Consider the following 22,801-nt stretch of genomic DNA (forward strand, 5'->3'; position numbering starts at 1 on the left):
TTTGAAAAATTAAAAAAATAGATTTTCCGAATTTGTATGCAACAAAACAAATACAAGAGTATGCTGATTTATAAAATTTAGGATCATAAATATTTTTGAGATGTCATAACATTGATAGGGAGATGGGGTAAATTTTGGTTAGATATTCTTAACATACATATAAAATACAATCGGTCCGGTAGTTTTGGAGATTATCTGCGTAATAAAAATCTGAACAGACAGCACACAGACTCATACTCTATGGGTCATGAAATGTCGAGAAAACATAAAAGTATCCAGTCGCCTCCTGATAGACTCGATTACAATACTTTCTTTGCTTACGCTCAGGAAGTAAAAATAAAATTCACAAAATTAAATTTTATAATTTTTCGAATATTTTGTATTTTATAAACGTTTATTCCCACAACACCGAAAACACAAAATATTTGTCGACGGGTTTCGCCAACGACGTTGACATTACCTAAAGCTGAACTCTGTATTTGTTCGACTGTATTTCAAGGGTGACGGAAGTTGTGTATAAGCAACCCTAGGCCCCATTTTTGTTCAACATTCAGTAACACACTTTACTTGGCTACAATATCCACATCACGTTTGTTTATTGGACGAAATGTTTATATTTGGACGCATCGCTGACGGTCACTCCGCCGATAAGCACTGATGTTACACGTTATTTTTGTAAAGAATCCGGAAGATACTTTTTAATGCATTCATTAATGAATCATACTTTAGTTTTATTTATTATATCCAGTGCATTGATTGATGTATAGCACCAACAATAATGGAAAAATACGAATGCGTTATAAAGCACATGGATAAACTGCAGTGTAATAATAACAGTTATCTATTCCATTATTGTATTCTCACATTGCGAAAATGGGATGTGCTGTTTCTGATTTGAAGGAAAAAAAAAGTTGGAAAGGCCGAGAATCGCACCCGGGTTGCCCGGGTCTTTGGTATTACTAGGCGACGTATTATGCGGTAAAAGAACAATGATGCTGAGATTGCTGAGCATAATAATAATATCATCAATAACAATAATAATAATAAAAGAAGAAATCCACACCCCCCACACAATAGATAAAATAATAAGTGGGCTAAAACAAAAACAACTACATGGAAAATTCTACAAAGACTTAGAAGAAAATCATGTCAATAAGAAGATGTCATTGATTTGGTTAAAAAAATCAAGTTTGTATGCCGAAACAGAAGGATTTGTGTTTGCTATTCAAGACCAAGTAATCAATACCAAGAATTATAGAAAATACATCATCAAAGATCCGAACATAAAAAACGACTGCTGTCGCCTATGCAAAGCAAAACCTGAAACGATCCAGCACATAATCTCTTCTTGCAGCATCCTAGCACAAACTGATTACAAAGCTAGACACGACAACGCAGCCAAAATCATTCACAAAGAATTAGCAACACTTATGAACTTAATCGAAGATACGACACCCTATTACACTTATATTCCGTCTCCATTCCTTGAAAATAACAAATACAAATTATACTGGGATCGCACAATACTTACAGACTTAAACATTACAGCTAACAGACCAGACATCATACTTATCAAAAAACACACGAACGAAGCCATTCTTATTGACATTGCTATTCCTAACACAAACAACATTATTCAAACATACGACACCAAGATTTCAAAATATCTACAATTATCGATAGAAATGAAATCCATGTTGAATCTTAAAAAAATTTCAATTCTACCCCTAGTTATCTCTAATGTAGGTGTAGTTCCAAATAGCTTAGTTGAGAATTTAAAGTCTTTGCATTTGAATGATTCAATAATTATCAAAATTCAAAAAGCTGTTTTGTTAGGAACATGTCATATTGTTCGTAAGTTTCTTGAACAGTCTGATCATGTCAGTCAGATTAGATTAGCACCAGTAGGTCAGAGTAGTGTAGGTCACTTTTCATGTGATGCGCGGATAAATGGTCGGTAGTTACGCTGGACTTTTGGGGATGGGGTGAGATTAGAGAATAATAGCAGACTAATTTGTATGCTGTAATTCTAGAATCTCGAAAGTTGTTCTGTTAATCTAATCAATTCATATCATTACTTGGTCTTAGTACCCGTAATGATAGAAGTCTTGCCTGAATGCCGGTCATTTCCGGGTCAGTGGTGGGTCTTAATAATAATCCTAGCACAAACTGACTACAAAGCTAGACACGACAACGTCGCCAAAATCATCCACAAAGAATTAGCAACACTTATTATGAACTTAATCGAAGATACGACACCGTATTACACTTACATTCCATCTCCGTTCCTTGAAAATAACAAATACAAATTATACTGGGATCGCACAATACTTACAGACTTAAACATTACAGCTAACAGACCAGACATCATACTTATCAAAAAACACACGAACGAAGCCATTCTCATTGACATTGCTGTTCCTAACACAAACAACATTATTCAAACATACCACACCAAGATTTCAAAATATCTACACTTATCGATAGAAATGAAATCCATATTGAATCTTAAAAAAATTTCAATTCTACCCCTAGTTATCTCTAATGTAGGTGTAGTTCCAAATAGCTTAGTTGAGAATTTAAAGTCTTTGCATTTGAATGATTCAATAATTATCAAAATTCAATTTTGCAATTTTTTTTTTAATTCCCACTACAAAAATGTAATGAGAAAAAAAACACAATAGGCATGCAGTCGTCAAGTTTCCGACAGCGAGGAAAGTACTGTCTAAACTCTTTAGACCAATTTTTTGTAATTAGCACTGTTGCTAAAATAAAAACAGCAAGACTTTTACATCTCAATTTTGTAGGCCCGTGATATTAGTGATTCTGATTCGTGTATTTCATGAATGATTGCAAAGTGTTTAATACATCTCAGTAATACATGAACGATTATTTTCAAATTCTGTAAATACTGGACTGTAAATATTTTCGAATATAATCCATTATTTGGCGTGAAATTAAAATTGAATCACGCGGTATTTTCCATAAATTACAATCTCATTGGTAGAAGTTGTCAAAATGCCGTTACCTTATTGGTTAGTTGAAAGCCCAACATAGGATAGTATAGCATATCGTATCCACTAGAGTAACAAAGATAACTATATTAGACGGTAGAGAGGGATAGCATTATTGGATATTGTAGTGAGGAGACAAAGATAGCTAATTATGTCATGTCGTAGATATGTTGACAACAGACTTTACCCATCGTGACTGGATACTGGATCAATTTCACTATAAACATCCCTGCACCCTGCTTGCCACGGACCCACCTTTATGCTTGCCAACTTGCCAAGCTTGCCAATCAACAATCAACAGACTTGTCCAGTTCTTGTAAACTTGTCCGACTAGGGGTCGTGACGGTCGTGACCGGCCTCGAATTTGACAACGGCGCGAATCTTGAATCAAACTAATGTGTTTTTTTATTGGTGATTTACAAACGGGATAGACTTCCTCATTAATCAGAAAATTATTTTGTTTGCCCTTCTTTAAATACAATATCCTTTTCTTTATCGTACCATGTTTCTAATTACGACTATAAAAAAAAATACATATTAAATTTGAAAATGAGGTTAAGTTGTTTTAGGTTAGAGGGGTTTTTAAAGTTTTTTTAAGGTAACTACGTATTTCTCAATATTTCTAATGATTGTATATGAGGCATAATGTAAATGAAAGTTTTATGAATGCTTTCAATTTCAATTTCGCCATTTAAAATAAACCAACAAAATGCTATACATTTAATGTGTTATGTGATTTGTGTATACCTTACATCTAAGTACATACAATGGATAAACTATTGTCCGCTAATATAAAAACGGTAACGACCTTAACAAACCAAAATATTGTCAGCGTTTCTAAAAGGCATATTTGCTACAGGTATTTCAGTTCTTAATTGATGGCAGAATAACAGTTTCAGAACTGATAAGTAACACGTTGGAAAAAGCCCATCGTCTGAAGAAATACAATGCTTTTATAACTCTCACAGAAAATGAAGCACAACAGAGAGCGCAACAGTCCACACAACGTTATAAAATCAAAAAACCTCTTTCAGAACTTGATGGAATTCCTATTGCAATTAAAGACAATTTTTGCACATCTAATATTAAAACAACATGTGCATCACGAATGTTATCTAATTTTATTCCAACATACAATGCTACAGTATATGAACGTTTAATTACTGCTGGTGCTATATTAATTGGGAAAACAAACCTAGATCAATTTGCAATGGGCTCAGGAACAGTAGATTCAGTTTCAGGACCTGCAAAAAATCATTGGATGTATAATGAAAACAATGATAACTTTTATATATCTGGTGGTAGTAGTGGTGGCAGTGCAATTTCTGTAGCTACAGGAACATGTTTTGCGTAAGAATTCTTACATTATCATAACAATCGCTAATTATTTTGTAGAGCTATAGGTTCTGATACAGGAGGATCAACTAGAAATCCAGCTTCATATTGTGGACTAGTGGGATTAAAACCAACTTATGGTTTGGTATCAAGATATGGATTAATTCCTCTAGTGAATTCCATGGATGTACCAGGAATTCTTACTAGAACTGTTGATGACTGTGTCGTTGTCCTTAACTGTGTTGCTGGATTTGATCCCAAAGATTCAACATCACTCACAAAACCATATAGAAAAATCAGGTAAATAGTACAAATAATTGCATGGGGATGATGATTATAAATATTTTTTTAGATTACCATCAGTTAACAAACTAAGTATTAAAAACTTGAAAGTAGGTATTCCTAATGAGTATCACTGTGAACATCTAGATGAAGAAGTTCTAGATGTATGGAATGAAGTTGCAAAATTACTTGAATGTAATGGAGCAAAAATTCAGCAAGTATTTTTTTTTTTTTTTTTGATCTGGTCATTCTATGGCATCAATTTATTATTCTTTAGGTGTCTATGCCACATACTGAATACAGTATTGTTTGTTACTCTATTCTTAACCAGTGTGAAGTGGCAAGTAATATGGCACGATATGATGGCATTGAATATGGATTTAGAGCTAAGGAAGATGCATCTACAGAAAAATTATTTGCTACAAGCAGAAGTTTAGGTTTTAACGAAGTTGTGAGAAACAGAATTTTGACTGGCAATTATTTTCTTCTGACAAGGTAGTTATATTAATTAATAGAATTTCTCTGAAAATCTTGTCTTAGAAATTATGACAAATACTTTAATCAAGCACTGAGAGTTAGACGATTAATTGTACAAGACTTTGATGAAGTATGGGAGAATGTGCAATTGCTGTTAACACCAACAACATTAACTACAGCTCCTTTGTATGAAGATTTTGTGCAGAAAACAAATCGAGACCAGTGTGCTTTACAAGATTACTGTACTCAACCAGCAAATATGGCTGGTTAGTAAAAAATATATAATTTTTTTAAATATATATTATTGCAATTATTACAGGTATTCCTGCCGTAACATTGCCTATAAAATTGTCTAGTAAAGGAATGCCGATAAGCTTACAAATTATGGGGAAAAATTTAAGTGAACCAATGCTCTTAGCTTTAGCAAAATATATAGAAAATGCTGTACAATTCAAACATTGCACTGAAATTTAAAATTTTTACAGTTGCATTTTTTTTATTTAATCCTCTCCTGCTGGCATTGCATCTTCCAGTCTTCGTATAAACTTCACTCTAACTTCTGTGTTTTGATCTCCCTTTAGTTGATCCTAAAATACTGTAGTGAGTCATCTAATAAGTCTTTTTGATAGTTATTACTTGCACAATCCAACTTTGAACATCAAGTTGCACCATTTCAAGGGCTCCCCTAATTACACCACAAATTATGTTACAATATTTTAAATTTTTTAGTTCATCTGGAAGTTCTACTAAATCAGTTAAAGGATTTGAGTCTAAAATGAACGAAAATTCATCTCCAGCTGCACTCCAATTAGCAACATTTGGTTGTACTCCTAAATACATCCGAAAAGCACTCTGAATTTTATCTGCTGTATCTTTTAAATCAAGACAACGTCCAGTTCCTGTTTTTGCGAGAAAGTCTTCAATCAATCTGATACCCATATTATAACCTAATCGTTCCAGTTGTTTACTTACATCTTCTGTGTTATCCAAATCTTTTATCATTTGTGCCACTAATGCTCCATACGTTAAAGTAACTAATTCCGAGTTCTACGAACGCTTATTCAGAAAATTTAAAAAACATGAGAAATTCCACATACCACTTTTTTCGTATCAAATCGTGTTGAAGCCCGCGACATTTTTATGTCTGATTGACTACTATTTATACGAAATTTCTGCCAACACTACGAATCCTTAAATGTGAGCAAATTGTTATTATTTGTTGCTTATGAAATATGTGCTATTCAAAAATTAATATTACAAAACTATTGTTGCTATACTTGCTGTCACTCATCTGTCATCTGTCATTTAGCTTACTAGTTCCTGTCAGAACGAAACGTGATATGGGCGGGGCCCCTATAAAAGATATGTTCCAGTTCCAGCGAAAATAATGATGTAGGTAAAGATAGGCAGAAATAAGTTTTTGACTCCCACCACACAGTAACGAGTGTCAGCGGTTCCCATAAAAAATACATGGGGAGCTTACGGAATGACATAAAGAAGTCACTAGTTGTCCCTAAGTGGACTCCGAAGAACCTAGTTTTTCTCATTTTAAGATTCTTTGGTTCTTATCTTGTATGGTTTTGTCAAGAAAACGATCATGTATTGATTCCGACCGTGGAAGCCTCCGAAATTATATCCAGTGACGTTTCGGACAAAATTTTTCTTTTAAAAACCATACATTATGAATATGTAATATCTGTGAAATCAACTAAGACGGGTGTGATAACAAGTCAAAAACAAATTGATTATTTTTTATTACAATTAAAATATTTACATTTGGCATTAATTTTAACATAATACATACCTGACTTCCAACTGTTATATATAAAAAATACAGCAATGATTATGAGGCAAATATTACTTGGCAGAAACCAGCAGTCATCTTTTAAATAAAAGCAATTCAATTGACACAAAAGGCCCAGTGAAGTCATAAAACATGCTAATCTGATATCAAAGTTTCTTAACAGTGTATAATCATTATGAAAGTCTACTAGTCACAAGATCCAAATAACATCACGTCTTTGAATATTGTGAATATTTATGGTCGACTTCTACAAAACAATGACTAATTAAAAAAAAAAAAAACGGCTTCGTAGCTCATTATACATATTTATTACAATAGTTTAAAAATTCTCACGTTGCCCAAGTGACCTAACTGGGCCTTTTTAATTTAAGGTCATAGGCACCTAATGGTAATTTGTACTCAAATCACAAATAATCGGTAATTAAAACTGAATCATATTTGATGCCAACAACCATTAAAAAAAATATTATCAACAAACTTATTAATGCAAAGAAAAAATCATTCCTAGCTGCTAGTTTGAAAATAATACAAACATGATTAAGTCTACACATATTTTTAATGACTGGTGAATTAATTTTCCCTTTCCTATAAAATAATGGCTCTTATCAATTATATTTATTATATACAAAAGTTGAGATTTGAGTGGAGCTGGTAGAGAGAAATTGAATCTCCAACAACTTAATATGTACCTATAACTTATTACTTGTTGATGCGGCATTCAGTCTTCCTTATTTCCCTGTATGTCATCTTTAGTTTTTCAGACACATATTTCTCTCTTGCAAAGCATTTGAAAAAAGATATACAGCAATGCGTTTTAGTGCTTTGTTGAGCATGAAATCAATTAATCCTTACAATAACAGTACTTTCTGAGATGTGGATAATCGTTTTCTATACATCTTGCTTGTTTTCCATACATATTAATTCTACTAATGTCACTCATTTTAACAGAAAATTCATCTTGTTCAATGAAATAACTAACACTCGCTTCAAATATTGAATTTCCAGGTACTAAAATCACTTTAATTTGATATAAATCAGATTTCAATGTCATTTTGGCTGACAAATCAGCCACAAATCCATCTAAATCCGCATTTTTATTAAATTTAACGAGATTTTCATTGGGGGCCATTTTCATAACCCATTCAACTTTTGATAAACTTAATACTTCACACAGATGCCGATGTGATTCAGTATAATTATTTAAAGTTGAAATCAAAACATTTGCAATTCTTTGAGTAACAGGTGCTGACACAGAAATCTTCTCCCAATCTAAACATGCGCACCAATGTGGTTCAATGTATGCATGAGCACAACTTCTTTCACTTGGTATCTAAAATACACCTGCATCATGTAATAATCCAACAGAATAATAAACTTCACCTTTGTAAACAAAGACACTGCCCTATTACTGATATCTGCAACTCCAATATCATTCAAATTTACAATACTTTTTAGTGTAGCGTGAACATCAAAAGGTGTTGATAATTTATCAATATTTTTCCTGAAATTCTCATAAGCTTGTTTAAAGTGATCTTTGAAGTTACGTGGAAAAGTAAATGAAAAAAACGGCAACCTTTCTTCCTGTTTTCCTTGAAGTGTGTTTCTTATTTCTGCAAATCTATAACACACATTAAAATGAATGAATAAAAGAAATACAACAAAGTACCTATGACCATGATCTGCCATTATTATAAGGATTGTATCTTCCAATATACCTGAATGATTTAAATACTGCAAAAATTGATACAAATCATCGTCAGCGACTCCTACCAAATTGTAATCATCATGCGATAATTCACCATGAAAGCCAAACAAAAACTTTGGTTTTTGTTTGTAAACAGTGAAAAACTGTAACATGATGATCAAATCAGAAAGTTGTTATGATCGCGTTATAAACACTTTACATTTTTTATCTGATTTAACATAACCTGGTGTCTTGGAATCTCTCCTGCACATAATTTAGGCCACTTTCGTCTTTCTCCCAGTGATGCTAGATAGTATGGCCTCATGTAATGATCAGTTGGTGTTTCCTGAAGCCATCTTCATTTAATATCAAGGATAATTTACATAAACACAAAACAGACATTAAAACCATTCAGGCGATAAGTAAAAGTACCTAACTCAGGCACATCTTCAAAAAAGGCAGTTACATATCCAGCATCTTTATAATCATTCCAAATAAAGGGGTATGAATTAACAAATTTAGTGTTTGAAAACCGTTTCCTAGTGTCTGGTAGTTCTAACTCCGTCTTACCAGTCAGTATTGGAATTAATGCTTGCGGTGTACCGTCACCTATTATGTTGTAGCTACAATTTTAACTTTAGATTTTAAAAATCACCTAACTAATGGATTACCCTTGCAAAACATCTCCATGTAATATTTTTGTCAAATAGTCATAACTTTTTGGCAATTTTCTTATAAATGAATTTCTTGAAATAGAATCAAAACCAAACATTAATACATTGAACTTTGTAGCTGTGGGGGGTAAATTATTCCAGTTTGCTCTTGTCCAAACACTCTGGTCCAATCGTATACCAGTTAAAGTTGAGGACCATTGACTATTGGATGATTTACATAAAACTCTAACCTAAGAACAGGATGTTTTAGCAATTATAATAATGCATTTGTCCATCTACATACAACATCACTTGCTTCCAGTTTATAATAAGAATCTGATTCTGTAGTTTCACCATTTGTTGATTCAAAATCGTTTACTCGAATTATGTCTGTAAATGTGCACGTCACTCGACCGAATTTCTCTTTAATATGTTCTTCAATTTTACATTCACTTCCCTAGCAAAAAAATAATATTAGTGTTCAAAAGTTAATTATTCATTATCATTTACTTCACATTTAACCCAGTCTTTTCCTGCACTCGAACAAACTATTGGAGGTTCCTCATGGATAAATTTCATTATTTCGGACGAAAATACTGGAAGTCTAGGTTGTTTGCAAGCTAAGGAACTTGCTTGTGAGTGAATAAGTTCATCGATTTTTTCACTATAATGAATAAGATGTGTATGTATTGTTATACTGATCATTGTAACTTACAGTCTAAACTTTCTATCAACATCATTTATGGGTGAATTGCGGGTTACTGTAAATAGAATAATAATCAAGAAAATTGAGAATAGTACAAGTAATAATAATTTCTTCATTTTCATTGTACTAAATATTCTCATCTTGTCTCACACAGAAGAAACTGATATTGTTCGTCACCTACTCCCCTTATTATTGGAACAGTTGTGGCTCAATGAGCTCGCAGTATCATTTTTTACCAGCTTTGTGATAACGAGATAACGTTGTAAAAAAAAATGTTCGTGTTCGGAGCACTGTGATAAAATTGAAACAAATGCATTTCCACATATGAGGATGTAACGTTACATTTTTGTTGTGATGCTTGAAAGAGTAGAAGAAATAGAATACAAGATTATTATATCTAACAACTCATCGTCACTTTAGTATAAATATTTATTATATATTATATTAGGAAACCACGAATCTTATTAGAATTTTTCGTTCACATGGATGTTTAAAAATATACCAGCAGCGTATATACCATTGTACCAGTACCAAGTATACCAGCCATATGATCGCTGTGATGATCGCGTACAGTCGACCAGCAGTTGACAACAGTTGCAAACAAAATTTTTAGGTTAGTTAGGTTAATGGTCCCCAAACAAAACTTCAATGTTTTATAAATCGTAAATATCTTTAATTCTATTTCAGAAATACCAGTAAAACAAGTATTTACAATGGAACTGGATACATCTTCCGTAATAGACAATGAAGAATCTTTTTACGCAAATGCTGTACAGTATTGGTCTGAAATTCCCGCGACTATCGATGGAATGTTGGGAGGTTTTGGATGTATATCACAAACTGATATTAGGGACTCTAAGTTATTGTTAAAACAATTATTTAATTCAAAAGAGCCCCCGCAGAAAGCATATGCATTAGATTGTGGTGCAGGTATTGGTAGGATTACAAAACATCTACTTACAGAATTTTTTGATAAAGTCGATCTCGTTGAGCAAAATCCACAGTTTTTAAATCAAGCCAAACTTTATATTGGACCAAAGCTACAAACGAAAATAGAGAACTACTATTCTGTTGGGCTACAGAGTTTTGTACCTGAAGAAAACAAGTATGACGTTATCTGGAGTCAGTGGGTTCTAGGGCACCTAACTGATTCAGATCTCATAGAATTTTTAAAGTCTTGTCAGTAAGTACGCAAAAATAACTTGATAGAAAATTTTATTTTCGTAACGTATTTTACTCAATACAAAAATCATGTTTATTTTATGATTAAGGTAGCTACAATTTGTTAATTCTTTTTTTCAGAAAAGGTTTAAAACCAAATGGAGTCATCATAATTAAAGAAAATATTTCCTCAACCAATGATATTGATAAGGATGAGCAAGATTCATCAGTAACACGACCATTATCCTTGTATCGTAAAATATTCACAACAGCGGGGCTAGATTGCCGGAGGCAAGTGAAACAGAGAAATTTTCCAAAAGGCTTGTATACCGTTTACATGTTTGTTTTAAAACCTCTACCAAACAACACATACACAAATATGCAGTAAACATAAATCAAACATGTTTTTGTACCTGACCAACAGCTCATTTGCCTTAATAAAGAAATAAAAACAAAAATGTTATGAAATATTTATTAAATTTCCAGTACAAATTATGCTTTCAAAGCAAACTTCCTCTCTGGATAAACTGACCTCTTATGAAGCTCTTTTGGCGTTCTAATACGCTGTTCATGTTTTGTAAGAGCACGACGAATAGCTCTGGTCTTCTTTGGTCGTAAATCAAGAGGCTTATACTTTTTGTTCTTATACAATTTTCTCAAATTCTCCTTTTGTTTCTGGTGCATTACAATATACACACGAGCAATAGCTTTCCGTACAACACGACTACAACAAAATAAAGTTAATTTATTTTAATTTTATGCCGTAATTCTTACATCTTGGACAGTTTGGAAGGAGCACCTCCAGTAACTTTTGCTACTCTAAGACTGGTAAGCTCGGTTTTAAGCTCATCCAATTGCTTGGTGAGCTCTTTCTTGTCTCGAAGTCTTAAATCGGAACACTTTACCTTCCCCTGAAACAAAAAGGCACTTTCAATAACATAACCTCAAAAACAGATAACACCACTTTCGTCCAACAGTAACATTGTTTTTGAAAAATAAGTATTGATATCCACAAAAAACAAGCACAACTAACTAAATCTATTCAAAAAACTATTAGATGATTACTGAATACTTTGAAAATACTTGATTTAAGAAACATACCATCGTATTCTTGTGCACAGACAAGTTGAAAGAAATCTACGTAGGGGTATATCGCTCTACAAAGTTGGCTCTCCTCGAGTTGAATCTTTAACAAATATCCCTAAATTTTGTTAGTGAATTTGTTTTTTTAGTGTCACTGTCAGTCAAATGTCAATTTTACGATGTTTTAAGCTGTGGATTTAAGTGGGCGGTGTTTGCAAGTTCTGATTCAGAATACCAAATTTTTTTAAGAACACCGAAAGCTTTTTCCTGGCAGTATTTAAGTTAAAGAAACTCGCTCCAGAGACTCTAACGAAATGGCGAAAAATACGTCGAGTTCAGCCTTCAGAAAAATTGATGTTGATCAGTATAGTGAAGATAATTTTAAAGAGGATGACGGTGATCAAGGGGGTCCAGCCGGGCCAGATGAAAATGAAGTCAATAGTTTGCTACAAAAATATCCTTTTCTGCACTACAATACACGTTTCTTTGTCTTGATTTTTCCTTAATTAAACTTACAGGGAAGTATATGGAGGCTCTAAAGTCTGTATTAAGCAATGCACCATTAGGTAGTAAAAATCAACAAGTAAAGGTAATCACAGTAAAATTTTCATATTAACACTCATTAAAAATAATTTTGTATTAAAGGAAAATGCTGTAAACTTAACTCTAAGGGTCCTACTTGCTGTCAAACCATCTCAAATTGAAGAGGCTGTTAATTCCTTAAGTCCTGATTTGATAGATATCTTAATGAAATACATCTATCGAGGATTTGAATATCCTTCAGAAGGAAGTAGTGGTCACTTATTAATATGGCATGAAAAAGTTTATAACATAGGAGGTGTAGGTTGCATTGTACGAGTGTTGTCAGATACAAGGCGAGCCTAACAAGATAAGTTTTCACATTAAGCATCAATATGTATAACAGTATGACATTTCGTTTTATAATATAAAAGCTTTTACTTAAATAAAAAATGTTACTCTATTAAAATTATGTATTTAATAAAATTATTCCCAATACCATGTCATAAAAAAATGTAGGATACATAAATACATTACAATTTTGATTTTTGTGTTGTTGCTAAGAGGTCATGCATGTCTATCAGACTCTCTTCAAGTGCATCACGAAATTGTGCAGCCGTTGTACCCGGATGCTCACAAAATGCAGAAACTGCAAAATTAATATCATTCTTTCTGGGATTATAGCAACAACCATAACCATCAGGCACTAAAGGCGCATAACACATAAATCCATCACATTTAGTGGCTACTTGACTTGTAGATAAGCGCATGTGAGTACTCCTTGTAAATGAGGGGTCACTAAATATTTCTGGTATGGGAAGTTGATTTTCAATTGCTGTTAACTTCAAACCTAGAAGATGCCTATCTACACCAAAACCATTAACTGCCTGTAAATTGAAAATATTACTTGTTGTATCACATTGCTTAATTGAAAGTCATTACCTCGATTGAATATTTTTTGTGCGCATTGACAGCTTGTTTTAAAGCAGCAACTCGCTCGTTCGCGGACTTTGAATTATCCAACATTGCCTTAGCAAACGCAATGGACTCATTCGAGCACGATCTGATGGTTTCAGTTCGACCATGGATATATTTTCTTGTCGCTGCAGATTCGTAATGGGCCCCCGGTACTTTATGAATCCTAGAAATAGTGTACTCTTTAACTAATACCTATTTTTTTCTACAAATATTGTTTTGTAAATTCATTCTCCAATTCAAAACATTCGTTTACTGTATTTCATATAAAAATATATACCTTAAGTGGAAATTTAAGAGTAGTAATAATGCGATCAATTATACAAAATCAAAACATTTCAAATCAAATAACACAAACTCAGAATGTTGGAGTACAAATAACAACAGGAAAAAATTATAGTCATACAATATTAACTGCAGCCGTAAAAATAACTACAGTGACTTTTATTAACGAATCAAAATTGTTACACTACAAAATCAAATAAGTTAAAAAAAATTATATAGAATTTAAAAAAATCACAATTTAAACCAGAGCAAGCAGTATTCAAATTCCAAAAAGAACGATTTTGAAGATTAGGTACTGCTAAATATTTTTTATATACATATGTAGATACCTACTGTTCTTATAGTTATAAGGAAGCTACAAGTACCTAGAAAATTTTACATTTTATTAAATTATTAACAAACTTTACTGTGCAGTACAGTACGTCGAATATAAAGATTTCCTACTTGTAGTCTCTGAAGAGCACGGCAAGGTCCTTGTTGGAAGTGTAAACGTGGAGTAGACGTCTTTAGTTAAATTATTATTTATTAATTAATTCCAAAATTGTCATTACATGCAGTAGGTTTAAGAATAAGTATGTAAGTTTTGTTTTTATTAAATCAGAGAAATTTTAATTACTATCTGCACGATATTTTTAGAATAATTAGGGCTAAAATTTTACAACAATCTGTCCAGTAGTTTCAGAGATTATTGACTCTGTAATAAATATAGTACAGACGCTTACGCTTCGGAAGTTAGTTTTTATTGTCTGTATATGCAGGATGTAATACTACAGTTAACAGTTTTTAGAAATGCTAATTAACTGTTAACTGATAGTTAATTAATTAACGCTATTATTATAATTTGTGAGTCGCTGAGCTACCAAGAATGCTAGCAATAAAATGGCTGCACTAAAGAAATTGAAAATTGTAGTTATGGTTTCCTATTTCATTTATGTAGAAGATTTGTAAAATGTTGAACACATTCAGATAGATCACACTTTTTCTCTTAAGTTATAGTTTGAAAGAACAACTGATACTATCAACTTTGTAATTTCATCTATACTTGTTATTTTCTCAATTGGGATATCTGACGAATCGTTTTATTAATAAGAAAATAGTCTTACCTGAAAAAGGCGTATTGCATGGCAATTTGAATAAAACTGTCTGGGCTCATCTTTTGTGTTTTCACAAATTCTTTCCCATAACAGTTGAATTGAAAACAATTCATATCTAAGTTTGCACCAAGTCTGAAAAAACATTTTAAATAAACAATTTAATAAAATATAACTATAAATTGGTTACTTGTCAATATTTGAACTTGCACAGTCAATGGCTTTCTGAATTTTATCATCAACGTTAAAATTTAATTTTTCAGGTGCAGCATAGAAAGCTACATCTGGTTTATTTATGGACTTGTCTTGGGCACTACAATTAAATGAGTATTACATTATTATGATCATGAGAAATATTACATATGATCCATAATGTAATCAGTCATAACAGCAATTGGTTGCCCTTCACTTGGAGAATGCTCATATGTTAAACCAACTATTCCATCTTCACTAACAACAAACTTGAAAAAACATTATATTAGACACTTATTCCATTATTGCAAAAATTATATGTAATAATAACCAAATTATTTTTTCTTTTTTTAATACCTGAACAGTTTTGTCATACCATCGATTAGCTGCATTTGCACTACTACCACCACCATATATCAACTGCCTACTTGCTGCTGTTCTGTTGTCATCATTTTCATGACACATAGGCTTGTCTAAACAAACCAAAAAAAGAGACGTTTGAATTTCTCTTGCAGACTTTAAATTTGTTAAATCTGAAAACAAATATGTGTATGTTTTAATTTTTATTCACATAAAGAGTGTCATATAACACGTACCTAAAGTAAGATCCTGATATGCTCGTCCCCAATTGTTCCGATTATCTGATGTCAAAATACCAACAGGTGGACCTGCTTCTTGTGAATCCTCAGTTATTTGTACTAACGCATTAATTATTTCTCCAACGTTAATGACACTTCCACATTCATCAATTACTGGCAACTTGAAAAACTAAAAAGGAAGCACTAAATAGTAGTTAATTATAACTGAGGTATATAAAATCTTTGTTAACAAATCCACTTCCAGTTTGTTTGCGCTGCCAGCAAAAAAAATTCTTCAAGTAATTTTTACATGATTACAGATTTAAAAAAATACTTACATTATTATTATTAACAATCACAATATGCTTAGATTGTGGATTATATTCCAAGTTGTCACATTTAAGCCCTGGTAATCTACAGGTTCCAAAAATTTTCTTGTACTGATTCATGTCTAGAGGATCTTTTCCCATCATATCAGTTGCCATTTTACCACTAAAAAATATATCATAATAATGTCTTCCTAATATATGTATAATCAAACCTATCAATGAGTGTCTTGTAACTAAGAGCACCAGAAATGAGTTTCGCTGTATAATCAAGCCTATCTTCCTGACTGGAAAATGACTGACACGGGAAAGCAAGACCTGGACTCGAATAAACCACCACTGGGTCTCTGTATCCCAAGTATGCTACATTTAGCCACCAGTCAACCAACCAACTATCAGTCTCTTGTGCTTTCTCCACCAGAAGCTTTTGCAGTTTAGGTCCGAGACCACTTTCTGATTGAAATTGTGTCAGTAATTTTTTGGTATGGTTTAATTCAGTCTCGTTCAAAAACGGCTCAACCGATTTCAAATATTTTTCAACAGTTTGCTCCAGTTTTGGTACAGGTAAATGAGGCAAGACCTGTGTTTGCATAACAGCTGCACTAGACATTGCTAACAGTGGACTGTTTGCTTTCTGGTACATACCGACCAACTTTTTCTGAGACATTATCTGAAAATTCTCAAACCATATGGATACCTTGACGCAGTTATTTTTTTTGCACTTACCAGTCTGCTCTTTGATAACATTGTGTTATCTTGGGAATATTTTGTGTGTCTATAAATAATGTATTTAATTAAAAACCGTACTCAGATAAACGCTGCAACGATCTTAAATTAGATACCTGTCTTCAGTTTTCAACATTGTCCAAGTCGTAACACAACGTACATTCAAAACTGGAACCAAGTGAAAGTGAAAGCACCTACCTAAGGTCAAAGAATACTTGCTACAGCTGATTCCTGCTCATTTGTTAATGGTTAATATTTCAATATGGGGCAAGGTTCTAAGGTGAAGGTCAACACTATATATGCCAGAACTCGCGTAAGGCCTGTAAAAGTAACTGAACTAGAGGTAAACTGAATTATCACTTGTTCGTTTCCGTGCGTAGAATAACTATTTAGTTTGTTTTTTTTGTTATCAAATGTCATATACTAATAAGGAAACTAGACAATTTGTCATAAGGTTAATCATACACCGTGATCACAACAAGTCATAAATTATTATTTTTTGTTTCTATTGCAACGTAACAGTCATGTAACAGCCTTCGCGTAAAACGTACACACAACATAACGCACCGCAGTTATTATTTTCGGTGTCGTATATTCGTGACCTTTGTCACCTTTGTAAAAACTTTGCTAATTTGATATTACTGAGACGTGCACATTAGTAAAATAATTCTAAGTTGGTGTATTGGTGTAAATCAAGTAGTAAATAACGTCAACGTGCAAATAGAATACGAGTTTGCCCACATCTTACGTAAGGAAAATTTTGTACTTTGCCGTTTTGTATTACTTCCTGAAATCCTGAGCTTATAAGATATACTGTGGCGTAAGCAAAGTATTGTAATCGAGTCAGTCGGCCGACCCTCTACTTTTACGTTTTCTCGACCTTTCATGATCCCTAGAGTACGAAGAATTAGGTCTCCCTTTTCCGTCTGTCTGTCCGTCATACATTTTTATTAGACAGATAATCTCCGAAAGTATTTTTTAAATTTATTGTAACTTAAAAATCAAATTACAAAAAATTTAATTTTATGAAAAGAAAATACTTTGCGATGAATTTTACCTTGCGATCAATTGACTATGCGACAAATGTACGTGTGACCAATTTTCTCGACATAAAATTTCCGCGTCAAAGCACGCTAACAAAATGGCTGCAGGTCACCAAAATTGACCAACAAAAGAGTGTCGCCTTTTGTTCATATTTTGTTAATCTTCTTTGATACGACCGAGATTTTAATTTTTGATTTCAACATAACCACGCCGCTAACATTTTAAACTTTCTAACGACCGATATTGTGAACGCTACTTTGCCTACAAAAATATTAATTTTTATTTATTGATTCTTTACACTTCATAAAAACCTTAAATACTAGGAAGTGAAAGCAACTGTGTAAACCTAATAGTTTAAAAAATTAGTCGAAGATTATTTCGACAGAATTTCCCTTGCTCCAGAAGGATAAATAACACCCCCTCAATTCCTGCGCCTCGAGGGTGTAAATTCCAAAGGGGCACGGTCTGAACAAATGCAGACAATATTAAATATATTTAAAGCACATAATCAGTGGGAAACAATGTATTCTTAATTCCTAGTATAGTAGCCTGCTGCTGCATAGATATTGTAGCCGTCCATAGAGTCGAAATTTGCGAATAAAAATAAAATAAAACCGGTTCAAACGGAGCCGACGGTGGCGTGCAAAATCTGACGTCACTCTGGCACACGTTGCACAGAGACGTATTTAATATTAAATGTCATTTTTTCCGTTATGATATAATCTGTTTAATTTCTGAGCTGAATCTCGTCAATAAAATCGAAGCTCTGTTCACTGTACACAAGTTGTGGTATGGTATATTCATCGTTGCGGAGGCAGGTGGAGCGAAAAACCTAGTCATCTTAGCAGCAAACACGCCTATAAACTAGTCCACGTGGACTGTTTGTTTCCTGTCATATTTTAGTTTGCTTGAACCAATTGTGTTGCACCAAACGGTTATTACACTTGTTGAAATAAATTTTCAAACTTCCATCTTTCTCTAGATCATCGGTTTCGTAGCTGTGTGACAAATTGTTTATCGTAGATAGAAAATAGCAAGATTACAGTGACCGTAAGATTTTGTGCAAACAGCCTTAAATACACCCCTGTGTGAGGTGACGCGTGCCGCAGTGACAGAACTTGCAAGCCGTTGTCGGCTCCGTTTGAGCCGGTTTTATTTTATTTTTATTCGCAAATTTCGACTCTATGGACGGCTACAATATCTATGCAGGCTACTATAACTGTTTTGTGTATGTTTGTGCTTCGAAAGAATTCGACCATTAGCACGTCATATCGTATCAGCGCCGGCATTGAAGTACGTAACGGTGGTATTAAATACATGCAATGCATGCATATGTATTAAAAGAAACTGACATTTGATTGATTTTGTCTCTTCATCACAGAAGAAAGGACCAATTAATTAAGTAAGCATACTCGGTTTTTTTGCGCAAAAAGCATACCGAGATAATAGCAAGGTTGTACAAGAACAGGATAAATTGACTGATTCTTAAATTTTTTTCATTCATCCTGTATAAGCAAATACATGTGTATGTATTTATTATTATGCATGTAGGACTATGTTATTTTATACAATTTAAAACCCAATTACTATGTATGTACAATTTTGAAGTGACGTCATCACATTAGTGGTAGGGATGATTGGACAAATTTTGGTTAGCGTTTTATCATCTACATGATATAGGTACCTAATATAAATACAAAATTTGATAAAAATCGGCCCAGTACTTTCGGAGATTATCTGTCTACTAAAAATCCGGGACGGCAAACAGACGGAAACGGGAGACCTATTTCTTCGTCTTCTAGGGATCATGAAAAATCGAGAAAATGTAAAAGTAGAGAGTCGGCCGACGGACTCGATTACAATACTTCCTTTGCTTACGCTCGAGAAGTAAAAAGGCATTAAAAAGAACATTGCATTTGTTTTAAATCTATCTAAAGACAAAATTCTTATTTTGCATTAAAATTTGTATGTACATAATCCGTGTGTACCTATCGTTATCGTGTAGATAGTAAGAAACAGCAGAACATTCGTACAAAGGCCAGGGTCGTAAACCAGTAAGCAGAAGTCGCGAGTCATTCGCGAGTGCTTATATTATAGTTATTAACTTATTACAATTTAAATAAGATAACAATTTACTACAAATAAAAAAATGAGAACACGTAAATATATTTAGATTTATTGGATTAATCAACCTGAAGTGTGTTAAATTAATGAACGGTTTTGTTTTTCAGCGCCAGTGAAAGTTTTACTTTTAAAATAAAAACAAGTGCCTCAATCCGTTTTAGCACATGTAACATGCTTAATAGCTCTGATTTAAATGAGCACTAGTAATAATAATTATACAGGTATTATTTAATCTAAACGTAATTTTTATTACTACACCACAGCCAACTGCAACATGTCGACGATAGTGAATTTCATTTTGTGTTCTTTGGTTGTTTGTGCGTTGTCGGTATTTTACAACATAACCTACAATTGTACACCACCGAAAATGGTAAACTTGGGTGATATTTTCCCAAACTTCGAGGCAGAAACAACTGTAGGTCGAATCAAATTTCATGATTGGCTAGGAAATTCGTAAGTTAACGCAATTTATTATTTTTTTTACCCACGTGTTGATTTTAGATGGGGTGTTTTGTTTTCACATCCCGCCGATTTTACACCCGTTTGTACAACAGAATTGGCCAGAGTTATACAACTGCATTCTGAATTTACTAAACGTGGAGTAAAAGTTATAGCACTGTCTTGTGATTCTGTAGACACACATAAAAAATGGTTAAATGATATAAAAGTTTATGCTGGTTATTCGGAAGAAGGTTTTCCGTATCCAATTATAGCGGATGAAGATCGTGAACTGGCTACCGCTTTGCAAATGATTGACCCCGACGAAAAGGATGCTGATGGCATACCATTATCAGCCAGGGCTGTATTTATTGTGGATCCCAAGAAACGAATGCGTCTTTCTATATTGTATCCTGCTACAACAGGAAGAAATTTTGAGTAAGTTATTGTTATATTGTAAATTCTGCAAAATATCACTCATTTCTCTGCAGTGAAATTTTAAGAGTCATTGATTCTTTACAACTAACGGATAAACATAAAGTTGCTACTCCTGTCGATTGGAAACCTCAAGAACATGTAATGGTACAGCCTTCTGTGTCTGATGAAGAAGTTAAAACTTTGTTTCCTCTTTTGACAATTGTTGCATTACCATCAGGCAAAAATTATGTTAGGAAAACTCCACAACCCTAAATGACTGAATCTAAGTTTTATTTTAATAACTTAATTTCTATTTTTGTAACACTGAATAGTTTTTAAATAAATAGTTCAATTTGTAATTTATTGTGGAATTATGGCACTCAATTACATTAATAGGATAAACTGAATTTTTAGAACTAAAGAAAATGAAGTCACAAATAAATAAAATTGACTATGAAAACAGAAGAGATTCCAAAACAAATACATTCAAGGACTATTTTTACACATGCTATTACAATATTCACAAGGTATCACAATTCATCTTCAAAGTGATGAATGTTGTGTAAATGATCCCCATAGTCTGTAGCTTCACTACCAACAAATGTGTCATGATGTTCCAGTACTTCCTCAAAACTAAGTACATCATCATGATTATCATCACTAGCTACAAACAAATGCTGCACTTCCTCTTCTGCGATTTCCCTTGAAAATTATATTTTTAAAATTATTATGCAAACTTTTGTAAATAATTTGTTTACTCATTGCTGGGAACAATCCACGATAAAATTTCATTACTTGTAAGTTTGCCATCTCCATCTTTATCTAAATCATGGTCAAATTTTTCTTTTTCAACCTGCAACCATTCTTTATCATGTTCTTGTCCTCTGTCACCTACATACTCTTGAAAAGTAATAGACCTATCTCCATCAACATCTTTATCACGTAAAGTTTGTTCTAAAATAATTGGAAGCATGGCAGGGTGTTCTTCTGGGTGAGAAAAAGCGATCCACTCTTTGCCATCCAATACACCATTATTATTAGTGTCTGCTGCTTTCCACATCTCTTTATCATCTTTGATCAACTACAAATAAGAACAGATGAACAATGATTCAAGTAGTTAATTTTACATACATGTTCATTTTCATCTTCAATTGACAAATTCTCTTCATCATCTATACCATAAGCATCTGATAAGTATTCTTGCCATGTAACAATACCATTGTTATCTTCATCAGCATCTTCTAAGCGTTCATTTGCTTCTTCTTCAGATAACATCCTAAAAAAAATCATTTGACATAACGTTAGTGGCGTACTAATAAATATACTTGAAAGATCGTAAAATCCATGCCTTAAGTTCTTTTTTGTCAATTTGTTCATCACTGTTTAAATCCATTTTCCGCAACAAAATTCTTAAGCGTCTCTTGGCCTCTTCTGGTGAAAGATGATCATACTCTTCAGCTTCCTTATGACTACCTAAAATAGCTTCATGGTCAAATTCATTATGATGTTCACCACTATCCGAGAAATGTGAGTGGTCTCTGGGACTGTACGCCCCATCTGATTCGCGTTCTTTGTGAAGATCATTTGAGTGACTGTGCATAACACCTGCATCGCTAGTAGGTATAGAATTTAAAGTAATCACATAAACCATAAGTAATGTCATAAAATGGATACACGTTTTGGTTAACATTTTTACTAAATTTATGACAAAACCGTTTCAAATATTGTCATAATAACATTGTTTGAAATCATCTGCTGCAGTATTATTTACACCGACTATCTCTGTGGGGTTTTCTGATTAATAACTATCAACAATGATCTGTCAATTACAGCTGGTAGCCAGTGACACCAACAATAAATACAAAATAAAACCACCTCATTTGGATC

General features: G+C 33.1%; 9 protein-coding genes across 15 annotated transcripts; 4 read left to right on the forward strand and 5 right to left on the reverse strand.

The window, feature by feature from the left end:
- Window positions 1-3,217: 3,217 nt before the first annotated feature.
- Gata (Glutamyl-tRNA amidotransferase, subunit A) lies at window positions 3,218-5,596 on the forward strand. The gene is made up of 7 exons (XM_064045959.1): window positions 3,218-3,814; window positions 3,874-4,364; window positions 4,410-4,649; window positions 4,702-4,849; window positions 4,909-5,126; window positions 5,172-5,374; window positions 5,428-5,596. Exons 1-7 carry the CDS (start codon window positions 3,782-3,784, stop codon window positions 5,580-5,582), a joined length of 1,488 nt encoding a protein of 495 aa, XP_063902029.1. The 5' UTR covers window positions 3,218-3,781; the 3' UTR covers window positions 5,583-5,596.
- On the reverse strand, window positions 5,523-6,441 carry Bet3 (Blocked early in transport 3). Its single transcript, XM_064045965.1, has 3 exons — window positions 6,206-6,441; window positions 5,745-6,155; window positions 5,523-5,695 (listed from the first exon to the last, which is right to left on the reverse strand). Exons 1-3 carry the CDS (start codon window positions 6,242-6,244, stop codon window positions 5,609-5,611), a joined length of 537 nt encoding a protein of 178 aa, XP_063902035.1. The 5' UTR covers window positions 6,245-6,441; the 3' UTR covers window positions 5,523-5,608.
- A 404-nt stretch (window positions 6,442-6,845) lies between these two features.
- LOC135121799 (uncharacterized) lies at window positions 6,846-10,216 on the reverse strand. The gene is made up of 9 exons (XM_064046083.1): window positions 9,965-10,216; window positions 9,760-9,913; window positions 9,554-9,706; window positions 9,268-9,500; window positions 8,997-9,219; window positions 8,817-8,942; window positions 8,579-8,760; window positions 8,293-8,530; window positions 6,846-8,242 (listed from the first exon to the last, which is right to left on the reverse strand). The coding sequence occupies exons 1-9, from the start codon at window positions 10,093-10,095 to the stop codon at window positions 7,754-7,756; spliced, it is 1,929 nt and encodes a 642-aa protein (XP_063902153.1). The 5' UTR covers window positions 10,096-10,216; the 3' UTR covers window positions 6,846-7,753.
- Window positions 10,217-10,464: 248 nt separating this feature from the next.
- Window positions 10,465-11,574, forward strand: LOC135121913 (N-terminal Xaa-Pro-Lys N-methyltransferase 1-like). The gene is made up of 3 exons (XM_064046196.1): window positions 10,465-10,568; window positions 10,643-11,138; window positions 11,258-11,574. The coding sequence occupies exons 2-3, from the start codon at window positions 10,669-10,671 to the stop codon at window positions 11,502-11,504; spliced, it is 717 nt and encodes a 238-aa protein (XP_063902266.1). The 5' UTR covers window positions 10,465-10,568; window positions 10,643-10,668; the 3' UTR covers window positions 11,505-11,574.
- On the reverse strand, window positions 11,575-12,325 carry LOC135121958 (large ribosomal subunit protein uL29). The gene is made up of 3 exons (XM_064046229.1): window positions 12,218-12,325; window positions 11,891-12,027; window positions 11,575-11,840 (listed from the first exon to the last, which is right to left on the reverse strand). The coding sequence occupies exons 1-3, from the start codon at window positions 12,218-12,220 to the stop codon at window positions 11,609-11,611; spliced, it is 372 nt and encodes a 123-aa protein (XP_063902299.1). The 5' UTR covers window positions 12,221-12,325; the 3' UTR covers window positions 11,575-11,608.
- Window positions 12,326-12,355: 30 nt separating this feature from the next.
- On the forward strand, window positions 12,356-13,187 carry LOC135121947 (actin-related protein 2/3 complex subunit 5-B). The gene is made up of 3 exons (XM_064046221.1): window positions 12,356-12,653; window positions 12,716-12,788; window positions 12,845-13,187. The coding sequence occupies exons 1-3, from the start codon at window positions 12,514-12,516 to the stop codon at window positions 13,082-13,084; spliced, it is 453 nt and encodes a 150-aa protein (XP_063902291.1). The 5' UTR covers window positions 12,356-12,513; the 3' UTR covers window positions 13,085-13,187.
- On the reverse strand, window positions 13,174-17,200 carry LOC135121805 (carnitine O-acetyltransferase-like). 3 transcript variants are annotated; one of them, XM_064046097.1, is made up of 12 exons: window positions 17,111-17,200; window positions 17,008-17,059; window positions 16,892-16,940; window positions 16,381-16,835; window positions 16,178-16,331; window positions 15,858-16,029; window positions 15,619-15,794; window positions 15,430-15,530; window positions 15,260-15,382; window positions 15,082-15,204; window positions 13,661-13,859; window positions 13,174-13,605 (listed from the first exon to the last, which is right to left on the reverse strand). In XM_064046097.1, the coding sequence occupies exons 2-12, from the start codon at window positions 17,025-17,027 to the stop codon at window positions 13,252-13,254; spliced, it is 1,926 nt and encodes a 641-aa protein (XP_063902167.1). In that variant the 5' UTR covers window positions 17,028-17,059; window positions 17,111-17,200; the 3' UTR covers window positions 13,174-13,251. The 3 variants fall into 3 exon arrangements, with proteins under 3 accessions (XP_063902167.1, XP_063902159.1, XP_063902174.1); XM_064046089.1 differs by having other exon boundaries at window positions 17,107-17,197; XM_064046104.1 differs by lacking the exon at window positions 17,008-17,059 and having other exon boundaries at window positions 17,090-17,180.
- Window positions 17,146-21,273, forward strand: LOC135121880 (peroxiredoxin-6). Of its 5 annotated transcripts, none has more exons than XM_064046189.1 (4): window positions 17,146-17,234; window positions 20,323-20,512; window positions 20,561-20,935; window positions 20,989-21,273. In XM_064046189.1, exons 2-4 carry the CDS (start codon window positions 20,334-20,336, stop codon window positions 21,185-21,187), a joined length of 753 nt encoding a protein of 250 aa, XP_063902259.1. In that variant the 5' UTR covers window positions 17,146-17,234; window positions 20,323-20,333; the 3' UTR covers window positions 21,188-21,273. The 5 variants fall into 5 exon arrangements, with proteins under 5 accessions (XP_063902259.1, XP_063902239.1, XP_063902243.1 ...); XM_064046169.1 differs by having other exon boundaries at window positions 17,147-17,234; window positions 20,167-20,512; XM_064046173.1 differs by lacking the exon at window positions 17,146-17,234 and adding an exon at window positions 17,442-17,639 and having other exon boundaries at window positions 20,167-20,512.
- On the reverse strand, window positions 21,185-22,773 carry LOC135121870 (reticulocalbin-2). Its single transcript, XM_064046152.1, has 4 exons — window positions 22,240-22,773; window positions 22,046-22,190; window positions 21,673-21,995; window positions 21,185-21,616 (listed from the first exon to the last, which is right to left on the reverse strand). The coding sequence occupies exons 1-4, from the start codon at window positions 22,602-22,604 to the stop codon at window positions 21,445-21,447; spliced, it is 1,005 nt and encodes a 334-aa protein (XP_063902222.1). The 5' UTR covers window positions 22,605-22,773; the 3' UTR covers window positions 21,185-21,444.
- Window positions 22,774-22,801: the final 28 nt, after the last annotated feature.

The sequence above is a fragment of the Zophobas morio genome, unplaced genomic scaffold (assembly GCF_036711695.1).
Source record: "Zophobas morio isolate AGI-343-1 ecotype UQ-CSIRO unplaced genomic scaffold, CSIRO_AGI_Zmor_V1 ptg000005l, whole genome shotgun sequence".
Lineage (NCBI taxonomy): Eukaryota > Metazoa > Arthropoda > Insecta > Coleoptera > Tenebrionidae > Zophobas > Zophobas morio.

What these genes read in the sequence shown, in the direction of transcription:
- LOC135121805 (XM_064046097.1), bottom strand. Translation starts at nt 17,027, where the DNA reads ATGTTGAAAACTGAAGACAG. An exon ending in ATGCAATACGCCTTTTTCAG is followed by an intron (nt 13,860 to 15,081) that starts GTAAGACTATTT and finishes CACTATTTCTAG; the next exon opens with GATTCATAAAGTACCGGGGG. An exon ending in ACAAAAAATATTCAATCGAG is followed by an intron (nt 13,606 to 13,660) that starts GTAATGACTTTC and finishes TTCAATTTACAG; the next exon opens with GCAGTTAATGGTTTTGGTGT.
- LOC135121870 (XM_064046152.1), bottom strand. Translation starts at nt 22,604, where the DNA reads ATGTTAACCAAAACGTGTATCCATTTTATGACATTACTTATGGTTTAT. An exon ending in TGGATTTTACGATCTTTCAA is followed by an intron (nt 22,191 to 22,239) that starts GTATATTTATTA and finishes GATTTTTTTTAG; the next exon opens with GATGTTATCTGAAGAAGAAG. An exon ending in TTGAAGATGAAAATGAACAT is followed by an intron (nt 21,996 to 22,045) that starts GTATGTAAAATT and finishes TCTTATTTGTAG; the next exon opens with TTGATCAAAGATGATAAAGA.
- LOC135121913 (XM_064046196.1), top strand. Translation starts at nt 10,669, where the DNA reads ATGGAACTGGATACATCTTCCGTAATAGACAATGAAGAATCTTTTTAC. An exon ending in GAATTTTTAAAGTCTTGTCA is followed by an intron (nt 11,139 to 11,257) that starts GTAAGTACGCAA and finishes TCTTTTTTTCAG; the next exon opens with AAAAGGTTTAAAACCAAATG.
- LOC135121958 (XM_064046229.1), bottom strand. An exon ending in CCTTCCAAACTGTCCAAGAT is followed by an intron (nt 11,841 to 11,890) that starts GTAAGAATTACG and finishes ATTTTGTTGTAG; the next exon opens with TCGTGTTGTACGGAAAGCTA.
- Gata (XM_064045959.1), top strand. Translation starts at nt 3,782, where the DNA reads ATGGATAAACTATTGTCCGCTAATATAAAAACG. An exon ending in AAACCATATAGAAAAATCAG is followed by an intron (nt 4,650 to 4,701) that starts GTAAATAGTACA and finishes ATATTTTTTTAG; the next exon opens with ATTACCATCAGTTAACAAAC. An exon ending in AATTATTTTCTTCTGACAAG is followed by an intron (nt 5,127 to 5,171) that starts GTAGTTATATTA and finishes ATCTTGTCTTAG; the next exon opens with AAATTATGACAAATACTTTA.
- LOC135121947 (XM_064046221.1), top strand. Translation starts at nt 12,514, where the DNA reads ATGGCGAAAAATACGTCGAGTTCAGCCTTCAGAAAAATTGATGTTGAT. An exon ending in GTCAATAGTTTGCTACAAAA is followed by an intron (nt 12,654 to 12,715) that starts ATATCCTTTTCT and finishes AATTAAACTTAC; the next exon opens with AGGGAAGTATATGGAGGCTC. An exon ending in GTAAAAATCAACAAGTAAAG is followed by an intron (nt 12,789 to 12,844) that starts GTAATCACAGTA and finishes TTTGTATTAAAG; the next exon opens with GAAAATGCTGTAAACTTAAC.
- Bet3 (XM_064045965.1), bottom strand. Translation starts at nt 6,244, where the DNA reads ATGTCGCGGGCTTCAACACGATTTGATACGAAAAAAGTG. An exon ending in GATTTGATACGAAAAAAGTG is followed by an intron (nt 6,156 to 6,205) that starts GTATGTGGAATT and finishes AAGCGTTCGTAG; the next exon opens with AACTCGGAATTAGTTACTTT. An exon ending in TTCAAAGTTGGATTGTGCAA is followed by an intron (nt 5,696 to 5,744) that starts GTAATAACTATC and finishes ACAGTATTTTAG; the next exon opens with GATCAACTAAAGGGAGATCA.
- LOC135121880 (XM_064046189.1), top strand. Translation starts at nt 20,334, where the DNA reads ATGTCGACGATAGTGAATTTCATTTTGTGTTCTTTGGTTGTTTGTGCG. An exon ending in CATGATTGGCTAGGAAATTC is followed by an intron (nt 20,513 to 20,560) that starts GTAAGTTAACGC and finishes TGTTGATTTTAG; the next exon opens with ATGGGGTGTTTTGTTTTCAC. An exon ending in ACAACAGGAAGAAATTTTGA is followed by an intron (nt 20,936 to 20,988) that starts GTAAGTTATTGT and finishes ATTTCTCTGCAG; the next exon opens with TGAAATTTTAAGAGTCATTG.
- LOC135121799 (XM_064046083.1), bottom strand. Translation starts at nt 10,095, where the DNA reads ATGAGAATATTTAGTACAATGAAAATGAAGAAATTATTATTACTTGTA. An exon ending in AACTGGAAGCAAGTGATGTT is followed by an intron (nt 9,501 to 9,553) that starts GTATGTAGATGG and finishes TCCTGTTCTTAG; the next exon opens with GTTAGAGTTTTATGTAAATC. An exon ending in TGTTAAATCAGATAAAAAAT is followed by an intron (nt 8,761 to 8,816) that starts GTAAAGTGTTTA and finishes ATCATGTTACAG; the next exon opens with TTTTTCACTGTTTACAAACA.